This window comes from Bubalus kerabau, chromosome 9 (genome assembly GCF_029407905.1).
Source record: "Bubalus kerabau isolate K-KA32 ecotype Philippines breed swamp buffalo chromosome 9, PCC_UOA_SB_1v2, whole genome shotgun sequence".
NCBI classification, from domain to species: Eukaryota; Metazoa; Chordata; class Mammalia; order Artiodactyla; family Bovidae; genus Bubalus; species Bubalus kerabau.
In genome coordinates, this window is record NC_073632.1 from 42,311,052 (window position 1) to 42,335,008 (window position 23,957).

Consider the following 23,957-nt stretch of genomic DNA (forward strand, 5'->3'; position numbering starts at 1 on the left):
AAGTCTGTCCTTGGATATCTTGTTTATGTAATTTCTGGAAAACCTTTGTGAGCTAAACTATGAAGATGAAGGACAGGCTATTTCTCTGTAATGTCTGCCTGTATCTAGCACCTCCCTTCTTAGCTGTGCCAGGCCTACACTACTTCCCTCACAGAAATGTCAATATAACTGCTGACTTTCTTGAAATCCTTTCCCCTCAAATCTTTACTTCTCATTGGAAATCTCTTCTGCACCCTTATTTGAAAGTGATCATAATCTGAGGTTGTAGTGGAATTTCTATCACAATTTATAGTCATTTTTGAATATGAATTTAAGATGTTAATCAAAAATATGCAAAATTCAAGTTTTTTTTTTTTGTTCTACTTCAACCAACAAAACAGATAGTAGTGACACCATTATCAAATGAGTTGTATGAGTTCATTCTGACCCCTCAAAATTTTTAAAATATTTTAACATTAACTTTAAAAATGTTATTTAAAATATTTTAATTAAGACAATAACTCTGGTGCCTACAAACAGTTGATCATGGCTTGCACCCTTCAGTGAATTATCACAGAAGAAAATTTTGGCAAATTTACTGGCTTCATTCCCACAGGCATTGTGAAGCAGGAACTCTTTTCACATTAAGATCACAACTCTAGGATAAGCAATATATAATATGTAAACTCCAGTAATGCTGAAGAAGCTGAACTGTTCTGTGAAGACCTACAGGACCTTCTAGAACTAACACCCCAAACAGATGTCCTTTTCATTATAGGGGCCTGGAATGCAAAAGTAGGAAGTCAAGAGATACTTGGAGTAACAGGCAAATTTGGCCTTGGAGTACAAAATGAAGCAGGGCATAGACTAACAGTTTTGCCAAGAAAATACACTGGTCATAGCAAATACCCTCTTCCAACAACACAAGAAAAGACTCTACACATGGACATGACCAGATGGTCAATACCAAAATAAAATTGATTATATTCTTTGCAGCCAAAGATGGAGAAGCTCTATACAGTCAGCAAAAAAAAGACTGGGAGCTGACTGTGGCTCAGATCATGAACTCATTATTGCCAAATTCAGAATTAAATTGAAGAAAGTAGAGAAGACCACTAGACTATTCAGGTATGACCAAATCAAATCCCTTACAATTATACAGTGGGAGTGACAAATAGATTTAAGGAATTAGATCTGATAGAGTGCCTGAAGAACTATGGATGGAGGTTTGTGACACTGTACAGGAGATAGGGATCAAGACCATCCCCAAGAAAAAGGAATGCAAAAAGGCAAAATGGTTGTCTGATGAGGCCTTAGAAATAGCTGTGAAAAGAGAAGTGAAAGGCAAAGGAGAAAAGGAAAGATACAACCATTTGAATGCAGAGTTCCAAAGAATAGCAAAGAGAGATAAAGCCTTCCTCAGTGATCAATGCAAAGAAATAGAGGAAAACAATAATATAGGAAAGACTAGAGATCTCTTCAAGAAAATTAGAGATACCAAGGGAACATTTCATGCAAAGATGGGCACAGTAAAGGACAGAAATGGTATGGTCCTAACAGAAGCAGAAGATATTAAGAAGAACTGGCAAGAATATACAGAAGAATTGTACAAAAAAGATCTTCATGACCCAGATAATCACAATGATGTGATCACTCACCTAGAGCCAGACATCCTGGGATGCAAAGTCAAGTGGGCCTTAGGAAGAAGCATCACTATGAACAAAGCTAGTGGAGGGGATGGAATTCCTTTGAGCTATTTCAAATGCTAAAAGATGATGCTGTGAAAGTGTTGCACTCAATATGCCAGCAAATATGGAAAACTCAGCAGTGGCCACAGGACTGGAAAAGTCAGTCTTCATTCCAATCCCAAAGAAAGGCAATGCCAAAGAATGTTCAAACTACTACACAATTGCACTCATCTCACATGCTAGTAATGATCAAAATTCTCCAAGCCAGGTTTCAGCAATATATGAACTGTGAACTTCCAGATGTTCAAGCTGGATTTAGAAAAGGTAGAGGAACCAGATATCAAATTGCCAACATCTGTTGGATCATCGAAAAAGCAAGAGTTCCAGAAAAACATTTATTTCTGCTTTATTGACTACACCAAAGCCTTTGACTGTATGGATCACAACAACCTGTGGAAAACTTTTCAAGAGATGGGAATATTAGACCACCTTATCTGCCTCCTGAAAAATCTGTATGCAGGTCAGGAAGCAATAGTTAGAACTGGACATGGACCAACAGACTTGTTCCAAATAGGAAAAGGAGTATGTCAAGGTTGTATATTGTCACACTGCTTATTTAACTTCTATGCTGAGTACCTCATGAGAAATGCTGGGCTGGATGAAGTATAAGCTGGAATCAAGATTGCTGGGAGAAAGATCAGTAACTTCAGATATGCAGATGACACCACACTTATGGCAGAAAGCGAAGAAGAACTAAAGAGTCTCTTGATGAAAGAGGAGATTGAAAAAGTTGGCTTAAAACTCAACATTTAGAAAGCTAAGATCATGGCATGTGGTCCCATCACTTCATGGCAAATAGATGGGGAAACAATGGAAACAGTGTATAGACTTTATTTTGGGGGGGCTCCAAAATCACTGCAGATGGTGATTGCAGCCATGAAATTAAAAGATGCTTGCTCCTTGGAAGGAAAGTTATGACAAGTTAGACAACATATTAAAAAGCAGAGACATTACTTTGCCAACAAATGTCCGTCTAGTCAAAGCTATGGTTCTTCCAGCAGTCATTACGGATGTGAACGTTGGACCATAAAGAAAGCTGAGTGCTGAAGAATTGATGCTTTTGAACTGTGGTGTTGGAGAAGACTCTTGAGAATCCCTTGGACTGCAAGGAGATCGAATAAGTCAATCCTAAAGGAAATCAGTCCTAATAGTCATTGCAAGAACTGATGCTGAAGCTGAAACTCCAATACTTTGGCCAAGTGATGAAAAGAACAGACTGATCAGAAAAGACCCTGATGCTGGGCAAGGTGAGGGCAGGAGGAGAAAGGGACGACAGAGGTTGAGATGGTTGGATGGCATTACCAGCTATATGGACATGAGTTTGAGTAAGCTCCAGGAGTTGGTGATGGACAGGGAAGCCTGGCGTCCATGGAGTCCCAAAGAGTCAGACAGGGCTAAGTCACTGAACTGAACTGACTGAACTGAATAGGTTAACTTTTAGCAATTAAAATCCCCTTTGATTACGTTTCTCCCAGTACTGCGCAAATGCTGAATTTGCTCTTTTACAGGTGCGTGGGTTACTTCTAAGTAAGGAAATACATTTTGCTATTCACATCAGTTAGAGGTAAGAGAAAATACTGTCCAATTGCTTCAGAGGTGTTTGCCAAAGTACATAAACTATGAAATGTGTAAGGCTACTGGAATAATCTTTTATTATGTCTTTTTTAGCATGAGAGGAATTTTCCTTTTTAGCTGCTCCGAATTTTAAAAAATCATCTCAAGTATTTTAAAAAAGCAGTTTAGATACCTTAGAAGTTTATTCAGTCTTAGAAATCCACATTAACACACAGTTCTCACTTGCTTGAGTTTGTCTACGTCCATTTCTGTAAGCCAACTCTTCCTGACTAATAAAATTCATATTTTTTAACAAAATCAAATACACTTAACTGACATGCAGAATCAGACGGCTCAGCGAACTCTCGCGCGATTTTAAGACGCTACCGCCAGACGTCACAGGTTGCCATAGCAGCCATCACCCGGAGTGGAAAAGAGGGGTGGTGCGACGGGCGGGTCGCTGCTGCCGCCGCCGCTGCTGCTACTGCGGAGGACCGCGGACGGTCTCCTGCAGGTCTGACTTCTGCCAAAATGAGCGGCCTGGATGAGGGCGACAGCCTCTCCGTCGCTAAAACCTGCGGCCCCGCTACTCCCGACCATGCCCCGGGACATCCGGACCTCAAGCAGTGTCAGAGCGAGGAAACCGAGGCGACCTCGGTGATGGCGGACACAGGTGAGGGCGGCTTGGAGACTGCCGCAGAGGGAGGCGCAGCCCAGGACCCCGCGGGCTGTGGCCTTGCGCTCCGCATTCGAGTTGCTGGCAGTCGCGGCCGCGTAGCGACCAAAGCGGGCCAGAAAGAGGCTCCGGCTTCCACGGAGGGCCTGGAAGCAGCCTCTGCCTCTACCTCTGTGGGAGCCGACAATAGCCAGGAAAATGGCTGTCAGCGTAGAGAGCTGCGCAGCCCTGCAATCGAGAAGGCTCTAGAAGCCTGTGGCGCAGGGAGCTTGGGGGCTCAGATGTTGCCTAGAGCGAAGGCCAAGGAAATGACAACGAAAAAGTGCGCTGTTTCTGCGGCAGGGGAAAAGGAGGGAGTAACAGAGGAGGTGGTGGAGGGAAAGAAGGTGATGCAGAAGGAAAAAAAGGTGGTAGGAGGCGCGAAAGAGGAAACCCGGGCCAGAGCCCCGAAGATCAATAACTGCATGGATTCGCTGGAGGCCATCGATCAGGAACTGTCAAATGTAAATGCCCAGGCTGACAGAGCTTTCCTTCAGCTGGAGCGCAAGTTTGGCCGTATGCGGAGGCTCCATATGCAGCGCAGAAGTTTCATTATCCAGAATATCCCAGGTTTCTGGGTCACTGCCTTTCGCAACCACCCGCAGCTGTCACCTATGATCAGTGGCCAAGATGAAGACATGATGAGGTACATGATCAATTTGGAAGTGGAGGAGCTTAAACACCCCAGAGCAGGCTGCAAATTCAAGTTCATCTTTCAGAGCAACCCCTACTTCCGAAACGAGGGGCTTGTCAAGGAGTATGAGCGCAGATCCTCTGGCCGGGTGGTGTCTCTTTCCACTCCAATCCGCTGGCACAGGGGCCAAGACCCTCAGTCCCATATCCACAGGAACCGGGAAGGCAACACTATTCCCAGTTTCTTCAACTGGTTCTCAGACCACAGCCTTTTAGAATTCGACAGGATTGCTGAGATTATCAAAGCAGAACTGTGGCCCAATCCCCTCCAATACTACCTAATGGGTGATGGGCCCCGCAGAGGATTTCGAGACCCAGCAAGGCAGCCAGTGGAGAGCTCCAGGACCTTCAGATTCCAGTCCGGCTAACCTGCCCTGTATGAGAAGCTCCTGCACAAGTTCCCCTACCACCCACCTCCTCTCAGACCCATGCTTAGCCAACAGCATGCTGTCGTCCCTGTACTTTATCTTCACACTGGATTATTTTGTCCTTTGATCCTTCTAAATTCTCAAAACTCAGTGGCAAGATAGTTGCTTATATGCCAATGCTCTCCTTCCTCTGCGCCTTCCTGCTCTTCTGCATCCTGTTCCACTGTTCCAAGTGCATGGCCTTCCACTGCTTCTATGCCAAGCACATAATACTGTAGATACCCACTGCCTTCTTTTGCATGCTCTGGGCCCTGTCTGACTATAGCCTTCTCCCAGTTTTTAAAGTGGTTATCTACCACGAAAAAGCTTGATATACTGTTGCAGCTACTTAGCTGGGCGTCATACTTTGTGCTGACTGTCCTCCTGATACCCATGTACTCTGTGGCCAAATCTTTGTTTCACTGCTGCAAGATGAAGCTGATAGAGATGATGCCAGCCAACACCTAAACTGAACAGTCCAGGCCACCAGTAACTGGTTTTCAACTGTCTTCTTGGGTCCGTGCCATCTACCCTGCTGATTATTTTTGCAGAATAAGCGGCTGACGGGTGGATGGTTACTAGGCATGAATGAGGTAACAGATGAGAAGTTTCTGTGTTATGTTGATCTTAGGCCTTTGGTCACTCTGCATTGTGACCAGGTGGTGGTGAGTATGAAGCCCTGTGATACCCACCCAAACCTGCTCTCAGCCTTCTGGATGAGATTTGCACAGGCACCATTCCCTGCCTCTTTAGGAACTATCTGGAGACTTAAGCTCCTGGGCAGCACACAGGAACCATCCCCCGCCAGACCCCCACCCCCCGCTTGCCAAATGGTTACCTGGAAACTGCTTGGCTGTCAGGCAGGTTGGGCAGTCATAATATCACAGTGCCTAAAGCAAAGCTGGTGGGAGGTCCTTTCCAGCAGTTAGCCTTTTTGAGCTCTAGCCAACAAACCACCATTAATCTAGGTGTCCCCTTCTGCACCCATTCTAAACATGACAAAGTTGCCAGGATGGGGCCACCAAGGAAGAGGTATTTCTGGTCTGTGGGGCCTGTTACATATCTTTCTGTCTTTCACTTTCCTGCTTTCCTCCTTTTCTCTTCCTCCTCCTCATAAACAGTTACAGCTGAGAAAACAAAACTGGCAAAGTAGGCTTTTTGTTTACTTTGCTTTCCCTTTGATTGTGTCCAGGAGAAAAATACTGTGCATTGGACTCCAGCTTTCTTACTGCTCTCTTCTGCCCTCATGTGTCCACCCCACTTCCTTGAGTAAAGTCTAAACATTTCAAAGGGAACTCTGTAGGGTGAATTGCCTGCTTATGGACATTGTTCTTTGGGGCCCACTTTGACAGCCCTGTACTCTTCCTTATCCATTTACCAAAACCTGTGTGTTTTCTTGAGCCTTAGCTTGAGAAGCTGAGGGGAGATCACAGAAGGGCTGCATGACAGACCCAGAGCAGGCTGTGATCCAAGGTAATAAAAACTTAGTTTCACTCCACCTTTTTAAGCTTGGAAATTTTTTGAAGTGGCCCACTTAGAAATAACCAAGGCAGCTTTTTGAGGGGCACTCCTGTCCTCTGTACTGTTTTTTTCCCCTGAATTCCCATGGGCCTGCATCCTACCACCCTGGCCTTGGCTCTCAGTCCACAGCTTCTGCATTTCCTTCCCTGCTTCTGACCTAGGAAATGAGGGAACAGGTTGCAGTCTCCTTGTGGGAGCTGCTGAGACTCCCTCATTGGGAGTAAGGGGGTGTGTGAAGTCTGCCCCATAGGATGTCTGTACAGAGCCGTGGGGAGGGTGTCCTAGGCTGTAGAAACTGAAAGCCCAGGAAACCAAATGAGTTTCCTGCAGGGTCAGCAGTAAAAGGAGAGACGCCTGTGGTTTTTCCCAGGAGAGGTGGGAGAATGAAAGCGTTTGATGCTTTAAGATGATGCTTGCAGATGTTAGGTTTTCTCTCCAATTTTTCCTGACTCCTTGAATTCACCAGTAGATTTTTGTACTCAAATATAAGTCTGAATGTTTTGTATTCCAGCATATGTGGACAATTAATGGTATATGCTCCTTATTTCACTGTTTGAGTAAAGTCCTATTAATTCTTTTCTCCATATTTGCTTGCTGGCAAAATTGACATTTACAGCCTGCTGTTTGCTTGTAATTGAGAATGTGTGCAAAAATATCAAGCTTGTTTCCTGTGCAGTATGAAAACTTTTGTGACTACTCACAAATATATCAGCTTGTTCTGGTCTCTCTTCTTATATAGCTCGATTCTTAGAAATATAATTTGAATGTGATCTTTGAAATTGTGCAGATTGTTGCTGTCTTGTGAAAGTATTCTCAAACAGAAAAACATAACTTTGTCGTCTTGATACTTCTTGGTCTAGTAATAACTGTTGTACTTGACATCTTATGTTCCTAACTTGTAGAATTGTTCTGTCAAACTATACAAAGATAGTACTTTAGTCTTCTCCTGTGTGTTCAAAAGGAAAAATTAATCTGTTACTCTGCTGTTCCTTGTTTTCACCAAAAATAAAAATAAATAATGCTCTGTCTGTTTTGTCTAGGCTAATAAATGGTTGGAAAATCATTAAAGTTATCAAGTTGTTACAGTATCGTGTTGAACCTTTAAAAAAGGCAGTAGTGCACCTTCCAAGAATTTTTGCTTGGAAAATGGTAGATAAGAAGCCCAAATGCTTATTCATAAATATATTTCCTATACAGTCAGCATAGTTTTTGGTGGTAATTGAACTGCTGTATATTGATTTTTGTCACTTACCTAAAATACTGTTTTCAGTGGAGAACTGTTCTCTATTGCACAGTCATTTTTTTTACTTACATTTATGTTAACTATGTCCCATCTTTGGCTCATTCTTTACTTGATGAGCTTAAGATAGATTTTTGGAAGACTTAATCATTGGATATTCTCTAAGTACTACTTAAATTCTTTTCCTACAATAGTGTGGTGCTCTAAAAAGAAAGAAAAAATATAATGTCTTGAAGCAAATGATACCAGACATCACAGTGTCAGTTACCAGTAATGTCTTGCTTTTAAGCATCTATTACACGAAGGTTTGGGAGATAAATACTTCTGCATTCTCTGAAGCAGAGAGTGCAACGAATACTACAAGGTCTGCATAAATGAATCACTGAATATTTTTAGCCATCTAAACAAAATTTTGACATAAATGGCCACAAATTACTGATTTGAATTAGAGATTGTTGATTAAACCTACAGGTAAACCAGACTTGCTGACTCTTGATGCAGTTCTTGTTTGCAAGTTCTATTTGCTGAAGTGTAATTTTTCTAGACCTGGAGAACTTTTAAGTATTAGCGAAGTTTTCCTTTATAAGTTTTATACTCATCTTCCCCATACTATGTTCATTTTACCTTTTCAATTCAGTGATTAATTTCTGCATTGTGAACCATCTGTTTCAAGCATTATCTTTTTATCCTATTCTGGATATAATCAGAAAATGTCATTTTTGCTGGTTTATTATCAGCTTCAGTCTAACCAAGAGTATTCATTTTTCTTGTAGGCTGGTGCTACTCATTTGTCACAGATTAACATGGTTTCTGTTATTTTTAGTCCAATAAAATTAGACTCAGCATTTTCTTGGATTCACATACTACACAATTGGTTAACTCAAATAACCCTGCTCCATTTCTTTGCATTTCCTTTTTGTTTTTATTCCTCTGTTCTGGAACCAAAAGTCTTAAATCAGATCTCCCAACCAGTTAAGACTTTCTCTCATCCTTTTCTCCAAGGAAGCATGACCATTGTGGTCTGCTCTGGCCACATTACCCTTTGAGTACTTCATAATTTTCTTGGTCCCTATATTAACAGAATATTATTGGGCATCCTTTTCTATTTTTCTGGATATTTAGCTTAGGCCAGATACCCACAAGGTTTTCTCTGACCTTCCTTATTCAGGCGGGTTCCTCTTCCACATCACTCCGGCTGCTGCTTTTGCTTCTGCTTTCTCATGTAGTGCATGAGTAAATCAGTAGTTTTCAATGTTAAAAACAATCCCCTCAAAATGACCAGTATTCCTAATTATTGAGTTCCTGCTCTCATAGAGTTACAGTTTAAGCCTTCAATATCTGATTTTGCATCAGATACACATTCCTTGGTTTGATAGTCCAGAGATCTAACAGCAGGTACTTTTACTTACATGTTGTTCTTAGGTTACTGTCATAATTCTGAAAGTTTTACTATTCCCTTTAAAGTAGTTGAGAAAACAGCTCAGAATATTGAACTAAATTGCCTAAGATGCAAATCACAAACTTAAATTGTTTGATTTCAAGCTAGGGTACCTTCCACTATATCACAGACATCTGTATTAAATTCAGCATAAAACAAAAACCCTATTATGTGAGTATTAAATGGAAGGTTATTCTTAACGCATTCATGATGGTCTTTGAAGAGATTTTATCACTTAAGATTCCATAGATTAAAACACTTCTGAACTTACATATGTAATAATGATGTTTGGTGCATAAATGAGATTAACAGTTCATCAAAGGGAATAAGTGCAACAAAAGGACATAACAAATTTTAAAAATGGTGTATTTAATTTCTGCTGTATAGCAATGTGATTCAGTTATATATATACACATCCTTTTTTTATATTCTTTCCATTATGGTTTATCACAGGGTATTGAATTTAGTTCCTTGCGAATAGTAGGACTTCGTTGCTAATTCATTCTATGTATAATTTGCAACCCCACATCCCCATCTCTTGGCAATTGCAGTTCTGTTTTCTATGTGGGTTTTGTAGATGTTCATCTGTCATATTTTAGATTCCACATATAAGTGATATCATATGATAGTTGTCTTTCTGATTTGCTTCATTTAGGATGATAATCTCTGGTTGCATCCGTGTTGATGCAAATGGCATTTTTTTTAATGTCTAGTATTCCATTGTGTGTATATATACATACTCTATCGTCTTTATTCTTTCATCTGTTGATGGCTGCTTAGGTTATTTTCATGTCTTGGATATTGTAAATAGTATTGCTGTGAACACGGGTGTGTGCATCTTTTTGAATTATAGTCTTGTCCAGATATATGCCTAGGAGTGGGATTGCTGTATCATATGGCAATTCTGTTTTTAGGTTTTTTTAAAGGAACCTCCATACTGTTTTCTGTAGTGGCTGCACCAACTTATATTCCTGCCAAGTGTCAAGAGGGTTCCCTTTTCTCTACACTCTCCAGCATTTGTTTGTAGACTTTAATGACGGCCATTCCTACCAATGTGAAGTAATAATTCACTGTAGTTTTGATTTGCATTTCTCTAATAATTAAGCTCCAGTACTTTGGCCACTTCATGCGAAGAGCTGACTCATTGGAAAAGACTCTGATGCTGGGAGGGATTGGGGGCAGGAGGAGAAGGGGACGACAGAGGATGAGATGGCTGGATGGCATCACTGACTTGATGGACGTGAGTCTGAGTGAACTCCTGGAGTTGGTGATGGACTGGGAGGCCTGGCGTGTTGTGATTCAGGGGGTCACAAAGAGTCGGACACGGCTGAGCGACTGAACTGAACTGAATTATTACCAATGTTGAGCATTTTCTCATGTGCCTATTGGTCATCTGTATTTCTTTGGGAAAATGTCTATTTAGTTCTGCCTATTTTTCGATTAGGTTGGGTTTTTGTTGTTGGAACTGTTTGTGTATTTTGGAGAGTAAGTCCTTGCCAGTCTCATCATTTGCAAATACTTTTTCCCATTCTGTAGAATTGTGTTTTTGTTTTGCTTATGATTTCCTTTGCTGTGCAAAAAGCTTGTATGTTTGATTAGGTCCCATTTGTTTTTATTTCCATTGCCTTAGAATGACCCAAGAAAAAACTGGTATGATTTATGTCAGAACGTTTTGCCTGTATTCTTTTAGTTTTATTGTGTCATGTTTGTCCTTTTGAAGTTGTGTCTGGTGTGAAGAGGGTGTATTCTAACTTCATTGATTACATGTGGCTATCTAACTTTCCCATCAACCCTTGCTGAAGAGACCGTTTTTTTGCCCGTTGTGTATTCCTGCCTCCTTTGTCAAAGATTTATCGACCTTAGATGCACAGATTTCTGGGCTGTCTGTATTCTGTTCCACTGCTCCATCTGTGTGCCACAAAGCTACTGTAATCAAAACAACAGTATAAATAGCGTGACAGCATGCTGTTTTGATTACAGCAGCTTTGTAGTATTGTCTGACATCTGGGAGGCTTATGCCTCCTGCTTTGTTCTTTTTATTCAGGATTGCTTTGGCAACTCTGGGTCTTTTATGGTTCCATATAAACTTTAGGATTATTCTAGTTCTCTGGAAAGTGCCATGGGTAACTTGACAGGGATCACATTAAATCTGTAGATTGCTTTGGGTAGTATGACCCTTTTAACAATATTTTCAACCCGAGCATGCGATGTATTTCCATTTCTGTGAATTGTCAATTTTCTTAATGTTTTATAACTCTCAGTTTATCTTTCACCTTGTCAGATTTATAGGTGTTTATTTTTTTGATGTGATTTTAAAGGAGATTGTTTACATTCCCTTTGTTAGTGTAAAGAAATGCAACCAATTTCTGTATGTTAACCTTGTAGCTTGATACTTTGCTGAATTAGTTTATCAGCTCCTATAGTTTTTGTGTGGAGACTTTAGGGTTTCCAGTATATAGTAGTTCAATACATAGAAGACTCTAGTAATACAGTCATCTGTATGTAATGAGTTTTACTTCTTCACTACCAACTTGAAAACATTTTATTTTCTTGTCTGATTACTGTTCCTAGGACTTCCAATACTGTGTTGAATAGAAATGGTGAGTGGGCATCCTTGCCTGATTCCAGATTTTAGTGGGAAAGCTTTTGGTTTTTCACATTATGTTGGTTTTGAGTTTGTAATAAGTAGCTTTTATTATGTTGAGATATGTCCCCTCTATATCCACTTTATTAAAGAATTTTTATCATGAGTGGATGCTCAATTTTATCAAATGCTTTTTCTGCATCTGTTAAGATGATCATGTGGTTTTTGTCTTTTTGTTGATATGGTATATCATATTGATTGTTTTATATACATTGAACCATCCTTGTGACCCTAGGATGAATCCAGCTTGGCCGAAGCATATGATCTTTTTTCTGTTGTTAGATTTGGTTTGCTAATATTTTGTTGAGAATTTTTGCATCTATATTTGTCAAAGATACTGTCTTGTACTTTTCATTTTTGGTAGTGTCTTTGTCTGTTTTTGGTACTGGGTGATGGTAGCTTCATAGGCCTGTGTGCTAATATTAAACTTAAGTCCTCTGTCCATTTACACAATTTTCTTGCTTTTTTACTTCATGTAACTTTATTATCGAATATACAGCTTTTGTTCTCCAATATCGTCTTTAAAATTTTTGATGATTATTTTTCTGGCACTTTTTAGAAACAATAATTTTAAAAGTTTAAATACAATTCAACAGAAGATCATTCATTAGAAGCACTGACTGCTCTGCTAGTAAAGTGGGAGGAAACTTGGATATAAACTTTAATTTTCTCTTTTGACAAATGGAAAAAACTGAAAGGTGGTAACTTGTTCAGATTTTTTAGTTAGGTACTGATAAGAGGAGCACCAGAACTTCTGACTTCAATGAATATCTTCCACTCCTCAGTGGCTAAAAGAATGAAATTAACTTATTTGGAGGTTCTCATTTTTCATATTAACAATAGCAGTTTAGAAGTATTTAAAGATGTATTATTCTTTGCCATTGACAAAATAAACATGCATAAGGAAAAATAGCTTTATTTTTAAAAGAAATTAAAGGTATCCACGAAAGTATACATGAAAACAGCATCTTTCCTTGAGCCCTAAGCTTGATTGTGCATGCTCTTTATTATATTCCAATGAGATTTTGGAAATCAATTTCAAAGACATTAACATTTATTAACAGATACTGAAGAAAGCTACTGACTTTGAGAGAAAAAAATTCAGTAACTGTTTACCTACCCTGAGATACTCAATCCCACAATATATTGGGGATTATTTGAGCATTTAAAAATTTAACAAAAATATTTATCTTTTCATTGCATCTATCAACATGTTAAACTCTTGGATACAAACCAAGTAAAATGATGGTGACCAGTGTTTTCTGATTCTGTCCATGATGGACAGAGTGAAATTACAGCATAAAGAGTAGCCAGGAATTTATACTGTAAACATTATCTGGGTCCAAACATCTTGCAACAAACTATTAATATGACTACACGTAGCACATAGAACACAATAATCCTGAACTGCAATACATCTATAAAACCTTTTAAAAATAATTTTTTTCAACCTCTTTTTTCATTACCACTGCCCCTTGCCCTAGAAGAAAAAATATATTTAATTAATAAATTTAGCTTTAACTTACATTTCTCCCTAATGAGAGAAATACTAAAGAATAAGATTTTGTTGTGTAGAATAAAGATGGAGAACCATAATCCACTGCGTTGAGATTTTTTTACACCAAGAGCCAATTTTTGCCCCACTGAGAATATACGACTTAAAGTGAATGAAAAGTGAAGTAGACATTAGGGAGGAAAATGAAGAAAACATTAGGGAGGGAGAAAAAAAACAAAACCCTAATGATTAACACTGGAGGCTGAAATAGTTGGCTTCTTCTATCATCCAGGTCCCATTATGGCTGCAAGGTCTCAGAAGACATCATGTCTATCTCCTTGTTTTGGAAATTAGGAAAATAGCATAAAATCTGATAGTTTGGAATAATAATTTAATCTTACTAGACCTGGTGTTTATGACTATAAATTCAAACAACAGGTATAGATCAGTTATTCTCAACTTTGGCTGCATTTTCCTGGGACATATTAAAGATGTCAATGTTCATCTGTATCCCCAGACCAATTAAACCAATGTCTGGAGGTTATAGTCTAGCCAGTGGTTCTTAAACTTTAGTGTGAGTCATACTATAATTAAACACAGATTGCTGGGTCACAGTCCCAGATTTTCTGATTCTGTAGTCTGGGATGGGGTGTGCAAATTTACATTTCTATCAAGTTTGCATGTGCTGCTATGCTAGTGGTTTGGGGACCACACTTTGAGGGCCACTGGCCGAGGTAAATGTGTAAATATGTATGTGTATATGTATGTATGTATATATAGCCCCAGGTAATTCTAATTTCAGAACTACTAGTATAGAAAATATTAATAAGATTCTTTTCAACTCTAAGATACTGAGATTTTAACATAATGAGTGTCGTTGGGTGTCAAGACAATCTCTGTAGAAAGGAGACCTATGGAAAACATACCAATTTCTTGGTCACGTTTCATTAATAATTTTGTTTCTATAAAGCATTTTACAGTAGTTTTTGAAAATTAACATTTGCTGCATATATGGTTTTCACTCATTTTTTGGTAAAGATAGTTTATTTGGCTGTCAGTTTTCCAGCATTTGATAAGACCAATGGAGGGTTTGGATAATAGCCTGCTGTTTTTGAATTATTTGAAGAGAATCTTGTAAATTTGTAGTCCAGGGGTAATTCTAAAAAAAAAAAAAAGATTTATTCTGCAGATCTCAGAAGGCCTTTTATAAATATAAACAAATCAATATTTGATAGTTATTCGTAATAAAACATTTTTTAGATTTTTATAATTTTAATATTTCTTTTATCACCAGGATAGGTTGCACCTGGAATGAACAGTGTAGATGTCTTTTCCTATATAATGTACAGTAATATTTAAGTCAAATTACATTTAGAGATATTGCAAATTATATTCAGAGGTCTAACTAGTGAATAAACGCCTTTATTGACTCTCTACACAAAAGTAAATACACAAAATAGGAACACTCCTCTGATTTTTTTTTTTAATTTAAATGTCTCTAAGCCTTTATCCAGAAACTTATGTAACTGGAAAATGAGAACTAATCATCTTCACGCATGTGTGTGTGCTAAGTTGCTTGAGTCATGTCTGACTCTTTGTGACGCTATGGACCCTGGAGGCTGCCAGACTCCTCAGTCACAGGATTCTCCAGGCAAGAATACTGGAGTGGGTTGCCACACTATCCTCCAGGGAATCTTCCCAACACAGGGATCAAACCTGCGTCTCTTATGTCTCCTGCATTGGCAGGCAGGTTTTTTTTTATCACTAGCTCTACTTGGGAAGGCAATAATCTTCACAGCCCTGAACACTAACAGAGTTATGAACAATAATCTTTGAATGCTTAGCTAAATAATTCCAATATGCACAATCTGGCAGCTTTTCCATATGATAAGCATCGCACACACACAGCCACAGAGGAATGGATGGAGAGAACTAAAATTCGTACTTTCTCTGTTGTGGGACATTGTGACATTTTCATATAAATATCTCAAAAGCTAGCGTTCAGATATATTCCTCCTAAGTTTCTTCAAAGAACCATTACCATAAATATTACAAGTGAAATATTAAGACCTATGTCATGTAATGATTATTCATTCCACATGCAGATACTGGTTAGTAATCCTTATTTCACAAATTTTACAGGTAAAACATCATTTGGTAGTATTTAGTGTTCCGAAAATGATACTAAAATAAAAATTATATTTTAAATGCCAGTGAGAATCATTAAGACCCAAACAGTTAATCCTTATGAGGAAAAAACTAGTGCTGAAAATTGCGAAGAAGGAACACTGCCTTTCTGAGGTCAGAGAAAACTAAGATTACTATGAATAGAAAAACATTCAATATTTTTCAGTATTAGTGAATTTCACTAGTCTTCACTGCTTCAAGTTAGCTGGAGTGTATTTTCAGCCATTAAAAAGGCTCATTAAAAAGCAATGGAAATAAAATTGTTAAAACTGAGTTTCAAAAATAGTGCACCTGAGGTTCTGGATTTCTTGTAAGCCACCAAAATGATACAGGCTAAGAGCTGACCCAACTACCTCTTTCCCTGTCTTTCCTATACATTTCCTAAAGTAAAGGTAGCTATTATTGAAAGGTTAAAATGATTACATTATCAAAACACTTATAAAGCAAACATTGCAGTAATATATACTGCAAACTTTTGTAACATCTATAAAAAATGCTTCTAAGAAAATTCTGAAAGAGATGGAAATACCAAACCACCTGACCTGCCTCTTGAGAAACCTGTATGCAGGTCAGGAAACAACAGTTAGAACTGGACATGGGACAACAGACTGGTTCCAAATAGGAAAAGGAGTATGTCAAGACTGTATATTGTCACCCTGCTTATTTAACTTATATGCAGAGTATATCATGAGAAACCCTGGGCTGGAGGAAGCACAAGCTAGAATCAAGATTCCTGGGAGAAATATCAATAACCTCAGATATGCAGATGACACCACTCTTATGGCAGAAAGTGGAAGAGGAACTAAAGAGCCTCTTGATGAAAGTGAAAGAGGAGAGTGAAAAAGTTGGCTTAAAGCTCAACATTCAGAAAACTAAGATCATGGCATCTGGTCCCATCACTTCATGGCAAATAGATGGGGAAACAGTGGCTGACTTTTATTTTTGGGGGCTCCAAAATCACTGCAGATGGAGATTGCAGCCATGAAATTAAAAGACGCTTACTCCTTGGAAGGAAAGTTATGACCAATCTAGATAGCATATTAAAAAGCAGAGACATTTATTTGCCAACAAAGGTCCGTCTAGTCAAGGCTATGGTTTTTACAGTGGTCATATATGAATGTTAGAGTTGGACTATAAAAGAAAGCTGAGCACCGAAGAATTGATGCTTTTGAACTGTGATGTTGGAGAAGACTCTTGAAGAGTCCCTTGGACTGCAAGGACATCCAACCAGTCCATCCTAAAGGAGATCAGTCCTGGGTGTTCATTGGAAGGACTAATGTTTAAGCTGAAACTCCAATACTTTGGCTGCCACCTGATGTGAAGAGCTGACTCATTTGAAAAGACCCTGATGCTGGGAAAGATTGGGGGCGGGAGGAGAAGGGGACGACAGAGGATGAGATGGTTGGATGGCATCACCGACTCAGTGGACATGGGTTTGGGTGGACTCTGGGAGTTGGTGATGGATAGGGAGGCCTGGCGTGCTGCGGTTCATGGGATCACAAAAAGTCAGACACAACCGAGCGACTGAACTGACTGAAGCATTTAAATGTCTATGAGAGAATCACATCTTACAGAATATGGACGAATAAAGAAACTTTCCCTGGTGACTCAGATGGTAAAGAATTCGCCTGCAATGCAAGAAACCTTGGTTCGATCCCTGGGTCAGGAAGATCCCCTGGAGAAGGGAATGGCTACTCACTCCAGTGTTTTTGCCTGGAACATTCCATGGACAGAGAAGCCTGGTGGGCTACAATCACAGGGTCGCAAAGAGTCGGACATGACTAAGCATGCAAAGAAACATTACATGTATTCAGGAAGGTTTCAAGCGACGATGGGGAGTATCAGGTTTTTCATTCCCTATCTCCTTTAAAACAGAAATGTTATTCTGTCTTCCAGGTAGCACAGGAAGCATAAAGTCTACTAAGGTTAAGAAACTGGGTATGGAATAGCCAAACTGAGGTCAGATGACTATTCTGTTAAAGAAAAGGATGTCCAGAATGGGGTTCACCAAGAGGGAGACATTTGCATCTGTCTTAGGAAAATCACTGTTGGGTGCTGTTTGGAAGAAAAGAGAATGATAGACAAAGAACCAAATTCTTGTTTACCACAGTAATTTTCTATTAAACTGTGTACTGAATATACTATAATATCAACTACATTATCTAATAATTGTATGAACTGAACCAAAATGAATATTCTTAAACAGTAAGTTCAGTGTAAAATAATGAAACACAAACAGAAATACAACAACTCTTGGAACTTTTTTTTTTTAAAGATATTGCCAGGATAACATTTATATAGAGATTTTAAAAGTCATGACCATCATACTGTTTTCCTTTCAGCCATTTTATTTTTTACTTGGAGGTAGATTACACAGTGCTATCCAAATTTACTGAATATGTTACTGAAATAATTTCAAGTTCTATGTGAGAGGATTTCCTTATGAGAATGTGATCATAAGTATTGAGTGCTAAGTTAAAGAGAAACTAATACTTTGCTTTTTGAGGAAATGTCTTAGGCATCAAAATCAATACTGAATATAATATACCAACTGTCATTCTTTCCCCACAAAAAAATCTACGTGTTTAGTTTTGTTTGACTACTGGTGAGTCCAACTAAGTATTTTCTCCTAAAAAAAGTGAGAAGACAAAGGCTCTGCCAAATTCTTTTTCAGGGTGCTGAGGAAGGAAAGTTTGGGAAAATGAAAATGGGAGACACTGATGTTATTATTGCTTCTTTAAGGAGAAGTGATCACCCTAGAAGAGAGGGGATTATTTTCCCTTTTTTTTTTTTTGAGAAATATTTAAATCCTAGAATAATGGAGAGTCACTTTTCTTTAGGTCTCTTACTCTTTCACAACCATATCCCATTGAACAGTTTTTAGAATAATTCAAGTACTTTAGAATAATTCATTGACTTCCATTATCACAAAATCCTACTCTCACTATAAATTTGAGTCACTTTGAAGGAAAGAAAGTGAAATATAAAAACTGAAAATGACAGTGTAATTCTGGGCCAGTCCCTCCCTTCATGTTACAAGGTCCCTTTCTTCAATAAGAAAATTGTAGGTAAAAGAAAGAAACATATTCTTTACTTTTACGTGTGTAAGCATGGAACAAAATGAAAAATGCTTTTGAAACTAGTGAAAATGAGTATTTCAGCAAGTAAGATGTATTGACATATTGGATTTGGATACTGATGTAGAAGATGGACCTTTTGGAAGGCCACACATCTTAGTCACCACTATCATCCCAACACTAAATATCAGAAAAACATCTTGCTTTACTTTCACATCTGTCCTGTGAGGGTGGTATATGCCCAGTTTAAGGAAGAAGAATCTGAGATTCAAGGAAAACCACATCTGAACTGGAGCTGATACCAACTACAAGAGCTAGGTAAAATAAAATCATCCAAGTCACTGGAGAATTGAGACCACTAAGACCCAAGGACACACAATCCCTGGAAAGAACAAGCAGCAGTGAAGTGATACAACATTCTGCCACAGCTTTTCCCTTCAGGCACCTGAATTCTGGGTGGAGGTGCGGCAGGGGCAGTTACCAGCAGCAGGAAAACCAAAAGAGATTTTGGCAGTCTTGAGGGGGTACAGAGACAAAAAATTGGGATGGAGCCTGATATAGAGGAAGGTGTGGAGAACTGAACTGTGGGCTCAAGGTGCTTGCCAGACTCTGCAAGGAAACTTTAGGAAGCTAAGAGACAAGCAGAAACATATCCCTCTGTAAAGCAGAGTAGATTTTTCAGCAGTTTCTTGGTACTGAGAAAACAGGGAGGGATTAAGTTCTGACCTGAGAGAAGAGAGGATGAATTTACTATTATGAAGAGAGGATGAAATTATTATGAAGTGTTGCTCTTTCATGTTAATAATGGATTTTTTTCCCCTTCACATTAACAGAGCTAACTGTTAATTTTCTTTTGGTTAACATTAACATGGTACTGGAGAAGGGGGCGGCAGAGGAAGAGATGGTTAGATAGCAACACCCACTCAATGGACATGAATCTGAGCAAACTCCAGGAAGCAGTGCAAGAGAGGGAAGTCTGGCATGCTGCAGTCTATGGGGTCGCTAAGAGTCAGACACATCTTACTGATTGAACGACAATAAACATGGTATTGTCTCTTTCCATCTTTTGATATTCAAACTTTCTGTATCTTTTTCTCCCCATTTTAATTTTTTTTTGAGTTTTAAAATTATTTTACATAATTAGATCAGTACGTGTATCATTATAATTCTTTTCATAGTTAATATCTTATTAGAGACTATGATATGCATTTTTGGTTTAATAGCTCTCATCCTTTGCCATATATGTTAGAACACTCTACTATGAGATTTATATGCCCTTGGTGTCAGGTCTGAAAATTCTTTCCTTATTCAAACCTCATAGGATTAAAAAAGATTGTTTCTAACTGTAAATACTCACATATTTACAGTTCCAATTTATTCACATATCCTTTTGTTGCTGTATATTCATTTATTCTTGTGTTTCTAGTCTTCCAATAGGGATCATTTTTACTTTTGCATGAGCAACAATACCCTTTACTGTCTTCCATAGTGCACGTCTTCTGGAGATACACTTTCTCCATTTCTGTCTGAAAGTGAAGTCGCTCAGTCATGTCCGACTCTTTGTGACCCCATGGACTGTAGCCTACCACGGCTCCTCAGTCCATGGAATTTTCCAGGCAAGAGTACTGGAGTGGGTTGCCATTTCCTTCTCCATGGGATCTTCCCGACCCAGGGATTGAACCCAGGTCTCCCACATTGCGGGCAGACACTTTACCGTTAAGCCCCCAGGGAAGCTCCATTTCTGTCTATAAATACTTTTTTTAAATCATTTAATGATATTTTTACTGGGTATAGAATTCTATCAAGGTGACAATCATTTTCTTCCAGCAATTTAAAGATATCACTCTACGGTCTTTTGGCTTTTGTTTCTCACTCTTTTGTTGAAGTACTCCTTTGAAATCAATCTGTCTTTATTCTCTGACTGCTTTTAGTATTTCTTAATTATGTGGTCTTTAGCAGTTAACTTCGGGATTTCCTTTTATGTACTGTGTTTCAGTTCTTTGGGCTTCTTAAACCTTTGGCTTATTTTTTTTCATTTCTGGAAAGTCTGTAGCTACTGCTTTTGGCTTATTCTCTCATCACCTAAGATTCTAATGACAGAAATCTTACTCATTCTATCTCCTGTGTCTCATAGTCCCTCTGCTTGTATCTCCTATGCTTTTTTCTCTTTGGGATTTATTGTGACTATTTTTTTTTTTGGCTGATTTTCCAGGATACCAGTGCACTTTTCCTGTGGCTACTCTTCTGTTAAACCCATCCATTCAGTTCTTAATTTTGACTTTTTAATAAGAATTTTCATTTTCCCAAGTTTTTATATATCTACCAAATTTCTCATTCCTTTCTTTTCTATCCTTGGTTACTTCTGTTAGTGTAGTCTCATATCCTTGCATACCTGGCTATTTTTTCATTACGTGCTGCACTATATGAATTGGTTTTTTTTTTTGAAATAATTTGAGTCCTAAAAGATGTTATCTGCCTCAAAAGAAGAATGATTTAAAGTTGAGCTTCAAAGAGTACATGAAAATGTAATGAGATGAAAGAATACCTCAGTCACCAAAATCTCTATTAGAGAAAGCATTGTATTGGTCTTGGAGTAAGTGTCTGAATTAACCGTTATTAGTCAAAGGTAAGAATAATCCATAGGGTGTAGATGCATGCTCAAGAAACAGGAATCACCTGCTAAGTTGTCCTGTATGACTGGGAAGTGAAGGATTTAAAGTTCTCTTTGAAAAGAGAAGGAGAAAGATCAGAGAAGGAAAATCCCACAAATGGCAAGAAAGAAGAACTGAGAAAAGATATACTGGATGGTTAAACCATAACCAAAAAAGGTTTAAATAAAATATTATATATATAAAAAAAGCTGAGCTTCATTCCTGTGAATGCCTACTTCTAATTCATCCTTCAGGGTCTCAAGACGGATTGAGTCTACCAGGTCTATCCCTCCTTTGGTAGGTCTTACCCCCCACACACTTTCTACCCCTGTACATTCATGAAACTACAAAAAAAAGCCACTCATTTCTTTGGGTACCTTTTCTCTTGAGTTAGCAAAGACGAGGAAGAGCAGGCCCCAAAGTCAGCGTCGCCCAACTGGGCCTCCTTAACATCCTGTCCTTGTAACTTTCCCCTAGCTTTATCCTGTGACTCCAGGCTGATTAAAAAAAAGAAAAAAAAAGTGCAGCATTTGCAGTTGGTTCCAGCAGACAGGCAAGTCCTAATTACCTCAACTCCCATATCTATATGTTATCCAAGAGAAACCTACAAATGTCATGGGAAAATTTTCCTCTTTTAAAGAAAAAAATTTCACTGTTTGCAGATGACATGATACTGTACATAGAAAACCCTAAAGATAATATCAGAAAATTACTAGAGCTAATCAGTGAATTTAGCAAAGTTGCAGAACACAAAATCAATACACAGAAATCAGTTGCCTTTCTATATACTAACAATGAAAAAAATCAAAGAGAAATTAAGGAATCAATCCCATTCACCATTGCAACAAAAAGAATCAAATATCTAGGAATAAACTTACCTAAGGAGACAAAAGAATTGTACACAGAAAATTATAAGACACTAATGAAAGAAATCAAAGATGACATAAACAGATGGAGAGATATTGCATGTTCCTGGGGAGGAAGAATCAATATTGTGAAAATGACTATACTACCAAATGCAATCTACAGATTCAATGCGATCCCTATCAAATTACCAATGACATTTTTTCACAGAACTAGAACAAAAAATTTCACAATTCATATGGAAACACAAAAGACTGAATAGCCAAAGTTGTCTTGAGAAAGAAGAATGGAGCTGGAGGAATCAACCTTCCTGATTTCAGATTATACTACAGAGCTAGTCATCAAGACAGTATGGTACTGGCACAAAAACAGAAATATAGACCAATGGAACAAGATAGAAAGTCCAGAAATAAATCCATGTACCTATGGGTACCTTATTTTTGACAAAGGAGGCAAGAATATAAGAGGGGGCAAAGACAGCCTCTTCAATAAATGGTGCTGGGAAAACTGGACAGCTACATGTAAAAGAATGAAATTAGAACACTTCCTAACACCATACACAAAGATAAACTCAAAATGGATTAAAGACATAAATGTAAGACCAGAAACTATAAAACTCTTAAGAGGAAAACATAGGCAGAACACTTGACATAAATCAAAGCAAGATCCTCTATGGCCCACCTCCTAGAGTAATGGAAATAAAAACAAAAGTAAACAAGTAGGACCTGATTAAACTTAAAAGCTTTTGCACAGCAAAGGAAACTGGAAGCAAGGGGAAAAGACAACCCCTGGAATGGGAGAAAATAATAGCAAATGAAACAACTTCACTCTGTGTAATAGGTTCTAGGTTCATCTACGTCATTAGAACTGACTCAAATGTGTTTCTTTATGGCTGAATAATATTCCATTGTGTATATGTACCACAACTTCTTTATCCATTCATCTGTTGATAGACATCTAGGTTGCTTCCATGTTCTAGCTATTGTAAACAGTGCTGCAGTGGACACTGGGATACATGTGTCTTTTTCAATTTTAAAACTCTACCTCAGTCCACAGTAACAGGTAAAGCGTATGTATTTTCCCTCTTACCTGCTATTGCTTCAATACTTGGAATTGCAATAGTGCTGTAAGCACTTATTCGCTTGCAAGACCATGTATAAACCAAGGAATCTTCTCTATTTTCCAGTCCGGAAACCGAATCAATAAAAAAAGAGCCCCATTTTTTAGATGATGTATTCAGAGGCTTTGCCTTTGATCCCTGAAACAAGAAACCAAATAATGAAACTGATTAATTAGCGTTCAACCTCATTTTTCCCACCACTAAGTAAATCAAACTAGAAAAATTCTGCAGAAATTTCAGTTGTTTAGCCAGACTATATAAAAAATAAAACAAAGCTTAGTAGTCCTTTAAGGGCTTCCCCAGTGGCTCAGCAGTAAAGAGTTCAGCTGCCAATGCAGGAGACACAGGTTCGATCCCTGGGTCAGGAAGATCCCCTAAAGAAGGAAATGGCAACCCACTCCAGTACCCTCACCTGGGAAATCCCATGGACAGAAGCCTGGCGGACTACAGTCCATGGGGTTGCAGAAGAGTCAGACACGACTAAACAACAAAGCAGTCCATTGAAGTACTCTCTCCCGGCTTTGCTTGGGAACGCCTTTCTCAGCCTTTGGGATCTGGTTTGGATGCCACCTAGGATGTTTTCCTTGACTTTCCACACTTAGGTGAGATTAGGTCTCCTCCTCC

General features: G+C 38.6%; 2 protein-coding genes across 3 annotated transcripts in view; one reads left to right on the top strand and one right to left on the bottom strand.

Annotated features, from left to right (window-relative positions):
- Window positions 1-3,699: 3,699 nt before the first annotated feature.
- On the top strand, window positions 3,700-7,680 carry TSPYL4 (TSPY like 4). The gene has a single exon (XM_055535126.1). It carries the CDS (start codon window positions 3,813-3,815, stop codon window positions 5,055-5,057), a length of 1,245 nt encoding a protein of 414 aa, XP_055391101.1. The 5' UTR covers window positions 3,700-3,812; the 3' UTR covers window positions 5,058-7,680.
- Window positions 7,681-12,841: 5,161 nt separating this feature from the next.
- NT5DC1 (5'-nucleotidase domain containing 1) overlaps window positions 12,842-23,957 on the bottom strand; it is a 108,908-nt gene continuing 97,792 nt past the window's right edge. For both annotated transcript variants that reach the window (XM_055535124.1, XM_055535123.1), the window contains exons 11-12: window positions 23,303-23,471; window positions 12,842-14,593 (exon numbers count right to left, since the gene is read on the bottom strand). In XM_055535124.1, the coding sequence (XP_055391099.1) occupies window positions 14,478-14,593; window positions 23,303-23,471 (285 nt within the window). In that variant the 3' untranslated portion in view covers window positions 12,842-14,477. The remainder of the gene's footprint in view (window positions 14,594-23,302; window positions 23,472-23,957) is intronic.

Bases quoted from the DNA above. Each gene is read 5' to 3' on its own strand.
- TSPYL4 (XM_055535126.1), top strand. From the start codon at position 3,813: ATGAGCGGCCTGGATGAGGGCGACAGCCTCTCCGTCGCTAAAACCTGC.